General features: G+C 34.6%; 1 protein-coding gene across 1 annotated transcript; it reads left to right on the top strand.

The window, feature by feature from the left end:
* Window positions 1-5,313: 5,313 nt before the first annotated feature.
* Window positions 5,314-7,255, top strand: LOC146940047 (protein NODULATION SIGNALING PATHWAY 2). Its single transcript, XM_085753624.1, has one exon. The coding sequence runs from the start codon at window positions 5,552-5,554 to the stop codon at window positions 7,064-7,066; it is 1,515 nt and encodes a 504-aa protein (XP_085609750.1). The 5' UTR covers window positions 5,314-5,551; the 3' UTR covers window positions 7,067-7,255.
* Window positions 7,256-10,576: the final 3,321 nt, after the last annotated feature.

The following is a 10,576-nucleotide window of genomic DNA, read 5'->3' as shown; positions in this document are numbered from 1 at the left end:
TTTCAAACAGCTCACCGTGCTTCAGTGGCTCGCCTGCCTTTGATTGAGTGTTTGGGAGTGGGTTCGTCTCCCACTAGAGTACTTTTTATCAATAATTTTTATTTTAGTGCCTTATTTAGTCTTTTGGGGCCCAAAATTTAATATTTTTTTTTCCATCCTTAAAAACTAAAATAGGGCCAACAAATTTGTTAAGACGGCCCTGAAAACTAGTTGAGGTTGAATCAAATTTTGATTAGGTGTTCAGTTCCTTTAATAAAAAAATAAAAACAAGTTGATTTGATAGCCATCTTCAAAAACGAATTCAAATTGGTTAATTTTATTTTAGCATTATTGCTTTCTTTTTATTTTTAGCTTATAAAATTAACCAAATGCTAATATAAATAAATTTAATATAATTTTTATACAATTTGAGTCACAAAATTTAATGACTAATCAGTCAACTTTCTTGGCAAATATGAGATTCAACCTCAAACTTTTTATTTATATGTATTTTTTACTTTAAATGATACTTATCAACCTTCTTGGCAAATATGAGATTCAACCTCAAATTCACCAAAAAACAAAAATATTCAACCTCAAACTTTTATTTGTATGTATTTTTACTTTAATTGATACCTCCAAATATGTAAGTATAAGAGGGTTACCAAATGCAATCAATCGACTTTTATTAAAAAGTATAAAATGGATTTTTGTAGCAAATGGACATGTGTGGCAAATCAAAATAAGTCTTTTTCAATGCCATTGGTACAAGTATATGTACGTAACTGATCACTAATGGTTTGAACTATGACTTGATTATCATTGGCAGTATAGGAAGTGTGTTTATACTTTATATAGTACTAATAACTTTTAGGTATGTATGAAAGGCAATGTATATATCATACTATACCTCTTCAACGTGTAAATTTACGTGATTTGCGGGGCCTGCTAATAGATCTATTTTCGTCCCTTCACAAATATTTCAAGGTGCTAGTTGTATATTTGACATGAATTGGTACTTAATTTAATGAAATTTCCACATCTAGTTATGACAACTTGATTTGTCACGTCTATTCGCGGCAATTATTCTCTGTCTGAAATATGCAATGAAGCAACTCTAGGCGTGGGTGATCATTTAAAAATGGGAAATGTTAACTTGTGCCCTTGGGGCACAAGTTTAGAAATTAAACATAGAAATTTTTCTTGAAAATTGTGCATTCAATGTGTTAAAAGTTTGAAATTTTGACTTTTCAATACAAAAGTTACTTTTTATTTCCATTTTTAGTTTCTTAACTTGTGCCCTTAGGGCACAAGTTAACATGACCCTTTAAAAATTCAATATAGTGATTTATGTCAATGAATAAGTTATCAACAATATTGTGCCCTTAGAGGTAGACAACATTAATTATGTTTCCCCATTATAAAAAAATACCTATGATAATTAGTCTAGTGACGAGTATTGAATCTTAAACAGATACCTTGATCAGTGAAGGGTCATTCTAATTGATACACTTCCATTAAAAAATTGAACTGTACCCATCAACAAGAGAACTTATATCTAACACAGCTCTTCGATTAATGAAAAATCTTGATATTGTTAATGAAAAATATCTAATGTAATGATCATATTATTCTTTTATACTAACTAGTATATCTGCCACAATTTAGAGAAGTAACGAACAAAATTCAATATTTTTATTTGATCTTCGCCAAATAAAATAATTTGCAAATCTAAATATATATGATTTTTAGAATGATTTCATACACCATATACACAAGATTCTCTTATGATCATATCCCGCAAGTCTATTTCATAATTGCATTTTCGATTTTTTAAATTTGTTTATCGTCCTGCATGACTAGCTTGTGAGTTGTGGCGATCAACCTTCTGCATCATTGGTGTCGCTGCTAATCTAGCTATCTCTCTTGTTGTGGATGTTAGACATTTTCTCATGTAATTGTTATTGTTCGCGCGTGACCAAAGACCCCCCACGAGCACGATAGGGTGGGGTTTCTATAAACATGGGGTGATAGTGGTGAAAAGATGGGTGAAGTCGAGGCAGATAATTAATGAAAAAGGAATAAAAAAGGATATACATGTTTCTCCTCCTTTAGCAGGAGAAACCTATCATGCTTAGAGTCTTTACAACGAAGAACAAAATTATTCAATATGAAAATTTTCCTCCATTACGTGCATAACAATATGATCAATGAAAATGTTTCATATATAGAGTTCATTAAGAATTAACTGACTACCAACAAATCATAACTACCTAACTGAATAACATATAGTGGTAGTGTTGTAAGTTGTAACTATAGATGGTGTTTTGACTTTTATCTACAAGTTTTTGATATCACTAAGACAATTTTTAATTTATTTTGTAATAATGAGTTTGTTTATTTTGATTTCCTTATGTGGAGATTTCGCGTGATATTATCATGTGAGAGATACTTAGCCTTACTATCCCAGTTGCATAATTTTTTTTTTTTTTAGGGACAGTTGCATAAATTGTAGACTTCAATAAATTAATTGATAGAAGTACAACATGTACATAAGATAAGCTGTTAAAAAAAAAAAAAAAAAAAAAACTATAACATATGATAAAAGGAATGATAAAGTGCAAACAATAAAACACGGTGTTTGATTATGAAGTTCTGTCTTTTTTTTTGACAAGTATGAAGTTCTGTCTTATTGATTGTGAATTGGATTAAAATTTAGTGTTACAACTTATGTATAAATTCCACTATCCAGATTATAACAATACCTTGAACAATATTTTGAAAGTAATATCTTTCACATATATTCTGGTACGAGAGTTTAAAAATGCTATAAGTAGTAAACAGTTTTTTGTTCTAACAGTTGAAATATCGGAAAGGGAATCTGTTTTCTTATTACCACAACTGTTCCTCAAATACAAACCTTGAACTTCCAAATGGAATTACCTTGGAAACGTTGACCAATGGCGTAAGAGCAAACATTCCCGAAGTGATGACGTGAAATCAAGAGAATCTCAGCCATTGAGATGGTACCTAATACTATACGGACGGTTACAATATAGTTAAGGCAGTAGGATATGCACGACAAACTTATTTTAACATTTTCGTTTGATATAGAGATAGTGAGGTTCTTGTATCTCTTGTTCGTAATGTATCGTATGTGGTTAAAATTAAACTTTTAAACTAAACATAGCTTTCATTTTGATGTTTTCTATATGTTGTGTGAGGACATCATCGTAATTAATAAAATAATTTCAACACTCCACCTATACATTGCAAGATATTTTTATCTCTCCTTTTTTTTTTTGGTTGCATTGCACTTTTGCCATTTTACACAATTGGTCATGACTCTGTCATGTATATGTGCATGTTTTGCTCCTTTTGATTAGCTAATCCCTAATCCAAGAAAGATTCTAATTAAATTAATTTAAAGTATACATAGTCACTCTTTTTTTAACCGTATAATCACCTCTTTTTTAGAATATTATACAATTTCATCAAAATATGGACTTTATAAATTAAGTGGTTGAACTCAAATGGTTAATGAATTTTTATCTAACTTAAATCGATCAAAAGTATATAATTAGTTCAATAATCTTTGAGTACAAAAATCCTTAGTAATACGTAATTTATTTTCCGACTGAAGTACAAAATGTTATGGTCTATTTCCTCTAAGAATAAAACTGTTAGGGCATAATAAACAATGCACCTCCATCATTCCCCATTCTAATGCTAATTGCCTAATTCTCAGATCATATAATTAGTTATTGAGTTAGATATGATCTTGATCTCTACAAAATACCTCTTTCTTAAGTTTAGTTCTTATTTTGAATGGGTAAAGGCGTAATCGGTAAAAGATGTTTGATCCAATCAAATGAAATACATCGTGTTTAATAGAATCAATGATCCTCTCATGGTGATTTATGAATATCACTAGGAATCAAGTAACGCAGAAACCGTTACATAAGAAGTTTTTCGTACATGTCACCTATAAAAGGTCAATGACCTCTGGTAGGTAGATTCTTAGCTGTGATTAAACCTCTAGACTCTCCTAAAAGTTTCATTGAATTGATTGTTGGAGTCCTTGCAGGTACACAACTCTCTCATGGATTAATAACGCCATCTTAAACCGCTTCTAACCAACTCTAGTTATCGTCTTCAAGTCCACTTCAAATCGTTGACACCGTCTGTGAGAATCATTTTATGATATTTTTCATCATTTTGAACATTTCGATAGCTTGAAACAAGAGAGAAGCCGCTTCAAAGATGAGGACTATTTGCGATCATGATTCATCTTCCTCCACCTTCTTCAGTTAGGGAGGGAACAATGCCGATCCTTTTACCGGTTCAACTTGCACCAAGTGAGAAGAAAATTCTTCACAACTTGAGGGCAACAACAGTGGCGATCTACTCAACTATCTCTTTACTTGATTCAACATCAATCACAAATGCTTCAAGAACATAACTTCCAATTTTCCAAATGCTCATAAGTATTTAATTAAGAATTACATATTAGAAACAAAAATCGAAAATAACATTTATCTCTAAAAACGTCTAGCTATCAATCATATGAGTGAGAAAAATACGGATCCAACTCCTCTAAAATGAGACACTCACTTTAAAGTGTAAAATGAATAATATCAATCGTTAATTTTAAAATATAAAAAAATAGTTTTGTAGGTACATCATTACAAATCATGACTTTGTTATAATAACAAGCCTTAATTTTCTCACTTTACACTTAACTTTGGAGTATCCAAACTCAAGAAATACAACTCAATTTAAGGACTTGTTATGTGCTAATCTCATTTGCAAATTAACCATAAAATTTGTCCCGATCTAAATCATATTAGAGCATAAAGAATTGATCTGATCAACATTTAAAACGAATTAAGGTTGGGTATAATATAACACTCAACTTGCCCCTTACTCACCCTTGATTATTAGTTCCATTATGTGATGAGACTTTTATAATAAAAACAATATTAATTAACAACTCCAAATATACATACATGATTATTTGAGAAGTCAAATGGATAAACATCAAACCAAACTATGAGCTGTGTGAGATAGATTGAAACTTGAGGCTCGTAAAAGGTTATGCATAAACTAAGGGGGTTATGAGCAATTGAAAAAAATTACATAGGTATAGTGACTATGCTAATCTATAAAATTAAAAAAATTCAAGAGCAAGACAAAGTTGGAGTATAAATAAAAAACGGCAGTCATAATTATTTACGAATATACTCTTTTATAAGTTATTTATTTCAAAAAATATTTAAAAATAATTTGCATTCACATCAGGTAGGAGGTCATGTTGTTAGTGACAACAGCGCACATAACAATATTCTCTTAACTCACCAATCAGTTTTTGGACTTCCACTGTCTCATCCTCTGAATCCTTCTTCTCTCTCTCCATCACCTCTCAACCCCTTTATAAACCTCTTCCCATGCCATTCATTCTCCCTCACCACACAACAAAACACAACTCAATAATAATACACACAAACCTAACTATATATTATATTTTGCTCTCTTTCTCTCAAACACACCTTATAGTCAACTCAGTAATACCATGGACATGATGGACATGGATGCCATCAATGACCTCCACTTCTCTGGACACAGCTCCCTCACCAACACCCCTACTTCCGACGATGATTATGGTTGCACCTGGAACCACTGGTCTCCCATCGTCAACTGGGACACCTTTACAGGTGCCCCAGATGACTTTCACCACCTCATGGACACAATCATCGAGGACAGAACCACTGTCCTCGACCAGCTTAGTCCATCCATCACCACAACCACCACCACCACAACCACCGATGAGGAAGAAGAAGAAATGGAAACAACAACCACAACAACAACAACGACAGAAAAAACACAAGAAGTTGGTGATGATTCAAAAGGGCTAAAACTAGTGCACCTATTGATGGCTGGCGCGGAAGCCTTAACCGGTTCAACCAAAAACCGTGACTTAGCTCGAGTGATATTGATCCGGCTCAAGGAATTAGTCTCACAACATGCTAACGGCTCTAACATGGAGAGACTCGCCGCTCATTTCACCGAAGCCCTTCATGGACTACTAGAAGGTGCTGGGGGTGCGCACAACAACCACCACAACAACAAACATTACCTCACCACAAATGGTCCCCATGACAACCAAAACGACACACTTGCTGCTTTCCAACTACTTCAAGACATGTCACCTTATGTCAAATTCGGCCACTTCACAGCCAATCAAGCCATCATCGAAGCTGTGGCCCACGAACGCCGCGTCCATGTCATCGACTACGACATCATGGAAGGGGTCCAATGGGCTTCATTAATCCAATCACTAGCTTCCAACAACAACGGTCCTCATCTTCGGATAACCGCATTATCACGGACAGGAACCGGCCGGAGGTCAATCGCCACCGTACAAGAAACCGGCAGGCGATTAACCTCCTTCGCCGCTTCCCTTGGACAACCGTTTTCTTTCCACCACTGCAGGTTAGACTCAGATGAAACTTTCCGTCCTTCTGCATTAAAGCTTGTACGTGGAGAGGCTTTGGTTTTCAACTGCATGCTGAATTTACCTCACCTTAGTTACCGTGCACCGGAATCGGTTGCTTCATTCTTGAACGGAGCAAAAACGTTGAATCCAAAGCTTGTGACGTTGGTGGAAGAAGAAGTTGGTTCGGTAGTTGGTGGGTTTGTGGAAAGGTTCATGGACTCACTTCATCATTATTCAGCGGTTTTTGATTCATTGGAGGCTGGGTTTCCGATGCAGAACCGGGCCCGGGCTTTGGTGGAGAGGGTATTTTTTGGGCCTAGGATTGCAGGCTCGTTGGGCCGGATATATAGAACGGGTGGTGAAGAGGAGAGAAGGTCGTGGGGAGAGTGGTTAGGTGAGCTAGGGTTTAGGGGAGTTCCGGTGAGCTTTGCAAATCATTGTCAAGCAAAGCTGTTGTTAGGGCTTTTTAATGATGGGTATAGGGTTGAAGAGGTGGGTGTGGGTAGTAATAAGTTGGTGTTGGATTGGAAATCAAGACGTTTGCTTTCTGCTTCCCTTTGGACTTGTTCTTCTTCAGATTCTGATTTATAGTTTAATGATGATTAATTAAGTGTTGATATACACTAGCTAAACAATCAATTATTCATGCCATGTGCCTTTGGAATTGTTTTGATTTACTGACCCTCTAAAAACGGAAACAATTATTGGTTTAGTGTCTCATGTTAAGTTCCACTTATGGTAGTTTTTGATCGTTGAAGGATCTCAAATTTTGTTGACAAATGTGACTGATGTCTGATTGTGTGTGCGTTTTGGTTTGTAAAAATTATCACATGAAATTAATTTTATAAAATATTTTAGTTTAGTTTTTACTTCTATATATGCTGGTTTTATAGCATTGTTTTAGAAGATCGAAGTAGGAGATGTAAATGTGAGAGGTTCAAATTGCTCAAAACAAAGAGGATCGAAACCGATAAACTGAAAAAATTATGGGGGAAAAGATGCAAAGGTATTCAATACTCATACACTACAAGAGAGTCAACCACTAAACATACATGTAAAGGGTTATTACACCAACAAGGAAATGCTAGGCCAAATTTTTTGTTCTTAAAGATAATAAACCAAGAAATAACTTTGATGCTATTGCTATGAAAACAACTTTAGAAACATCTCCCACTTGCCCGTTAAAAAGAACAAGAACGTTCTTCCTCATGAGCCAAATACTTCAAGTAATCGCTAACTTAATCAGATTTTTTTTCACACTTTTTAACCTTATTTGCTTTGCCAAGCATGCTAAATTGTAAGAAGTGGAGCAAGAATAAGTTTTGTTCTGGTACACGTTATATACAACGCCTGCACTCCTCAACCCAAGAGGCGCCTTTGATAAAATCGTGAAGGGCTTACATCCAAAGCGAACAATACTTCAGAATGCGGTGTGGTGTACTTGTGGATGGAAAAGTACGTTGACGTTGACGACTTCACTGGGGAAGTGTTCCCTTAGCCGCCTCGACCAGGAGGCAACTGTTTCGGTACACTTAAAGTCTAATATTGCTTGGAAATCGAGGGTAAGGGTGGTTTATATACAACACAGACACTCCTCAATCCAAAGAAGCGCCTTTTATAAAGGACAAAATTGTGAAGGGCTTGCACCCAAAGTGGACAATACCTCAAAACGCGGTGTGGCGTACTTGGGTGGAACGGAACAAGTTTCATGAAATTCTTCAACATCCATTCATTTGAATATTTCCAACCATAACTTATGTACAAAATCTCAAAGACAATGACATATGATTGCATGATTCGTTGTCTTTAAAGTACATTGCATAATCTAAGTCATGATCAACTGAAATAATAACATCATTTTTAACTAGTTCATCACAAGTCGACAATCACCCTAGCAATGATCTCCTCCACCCAAATAACTAAATTTTTTATGGTATATTGTTCCTCCTCATCAAATTCAAAGCCTTAAAATATTTATCCCTACAAAAATTAAGTTAATGTTTGATCTTATGTGATTGAAATCGGTTGGCCGATCTTGAACAACGTCCATTGAGATGGAAGTTAGGGGACAATATCTGCAAATACTCTGACACTCAAGTCAATAAAAAAGCAAGAGTGGGAGGTATTTTTAGTGTGGGAAGAGGATGCAACTTGCATTGTTGTGAATGAGAGTTTTTATAAGCACCGAATAGGAGCCGTTGGGAGTGATGGATGATCCGTTAGGAATGAACCTCATAAATGTTTGGCTCTGATTATGACAAAAAGAAGCTTGGATTGAACTGTTATGGAAAAGGTTAGGTGCTTGATGTCAAATTATAAGTATATTGCATACTTGGGAAGGCTAAGAGGCTGAAGTTCAACATTGTTGTTCATCGTTCCATAAGAAGCTTGGATTACGCCCATAGTGATCTTTGGGGGCCCTCAAGTGTCCAATCACACAATGGAGCTCAATACTTTGGGTCATGTTTTGTGAAACAATTTCGAATTGATTATATTGAAGCTATCAACAACAAGGAAGCTCAAAACTTGATTGTCGCCATGAATGATGAGTTACACACTCTACAGTCTACACAAGAACAATACTGAGTTTAGTAGAAAACCAAAGGGAAAAATACTTGTGAGTTGTAGATAGCTATTCAAATTAAAAGAGGAAATTCTAGGTTTTCAAAGAAACAAGTTCAAAGTTAGAATGGGTTCATGGGGGATTTACTTAATGTGACGGTTTTATTTTCCTGTTTAAAACTCGTTATCCGACTCACACCAACTAATCCAAGGGGTTCAATCTCATTGTTCACTTGCAGAACCCCCGTTTAACGTAAGAGCAAATCTTTGTATCGCCTAACCCACTGAAATCATGAGGGCTTTGATTAGCATGAGGTATTCTGACATGTGATAAAGCATACCTTAATATAAGGATGCTTTTGTCCTTGTTTCTCGAGAAAACTTGGAGTTGGAACAGCTGGATGTTAGAACAACATTTCTCCATGGAGAGCTGGAGGAACAACTTTTTATGACTCAGTCTGAAGGGTTCATAAAAGCATTTGATGAAGGCAATGTATGCTTGTTAAAATGTCACTTTATCGACTGGAACAATCTCCTCGGCAACGGTACAAAAGGTTTGACAATTTCATGATAAAGCATGGCTCAATAGATGCAAATCAGATAATTATGTATGTTGAAGGAAAACAGAAGTTGGTGTTGTTGTCTACTTTCTCCTTTATGTGGATGGTATGTTCGTTGCATGGAAAAGCAAGGAAGATATTCAAAAGGCGAAGAAAATGCTTGAAAGTGAATTTGATGAAATGAAGGAAATGGGGACATCCAACAAGATTATGGATTTTTCAAATTCTAAGAGACAGAATTAAGGGATCTTTGTTTATATTTCATAGGAGTTACATTGAAAAGGTCTTAAAAAGATTCAACGTGATTGCAATTCAAGCATGTATTGACTCCTTTGGTTCAACACGATTGTTCAAACACACGAGAACTCTAAAGCTACAAATGCAGCTCAAAGAAATCACGGAAAAATGTATTGGGACACAAGAATTTGGCATCAAACTCAATTACAAACATAAATTAGATAAAAATTAATTGAATATCACAACTTTTTGATAATAAAAAAAAAAAAGAATCTTTTAAAATCAATATCTAAGGAAGTGAACTTAACAATAAGGTTAGAAGAAAAAACAACTCTTATTTTCTTCTTCTTCATTTTTTATGTTTTCTATTTGTTAGATTTCTTTTTGAATCGAGGCTATGTCTCACAATAAAATGTAGACATGTCTTTTAATCATAATTTGAACATTATTTCATCACATATTAATTTATTTTTTTGGATTCAACTGCATAAGTTATATTTTCTATATAATTTTTTTTATATAAATAAAATGGTAAATAATTATTGAAACTTATACGCAGATGAAGGTATTGAGGTTCAAATACAGTTGCAGCGCTCAGACGTCTGGTCTATATTTTTTTTATAGTTTATCTTTGGATTATTTGTGGAAAAGTTGGCCATTGGTCCGTCACATGTCTACAGCAAATTTTGGTTGACGCAATATGATGATTATAATAATGTAATTATCCATCAAATAATAAAAT

The sequence above is a fragment of the Medicago sativa genome, chromosome 3, assembly GCF_051527215.1.
Source record: "Medicago sativa cultivar Bolivia chromosome 3, Bolivia_mono, whole genome shotgun sequence".
Taxonomy (NCBI): domain Eukaryota; kingdom Viridiplantae; phylum Streptophyta; class Magnoliopsida; order Fabales; family Fabaceae; genus Medicago; species Medicago sativa.
The sequence above is the reverse complement of the archived record's forward strand: the minus strand, read 5'-3'. Positions and strand labels throughout refer to the sequence as shown.

Bases quoted from the DNA above. Each gene is read 5' to 3' on its own strand.
- LOC146940047 (XM_085753624.1), top strand. From the start codon at position 5,552: ATGGACATGATGGACATGGATGCCATCAATGACCTCCACTTCTCTGGA.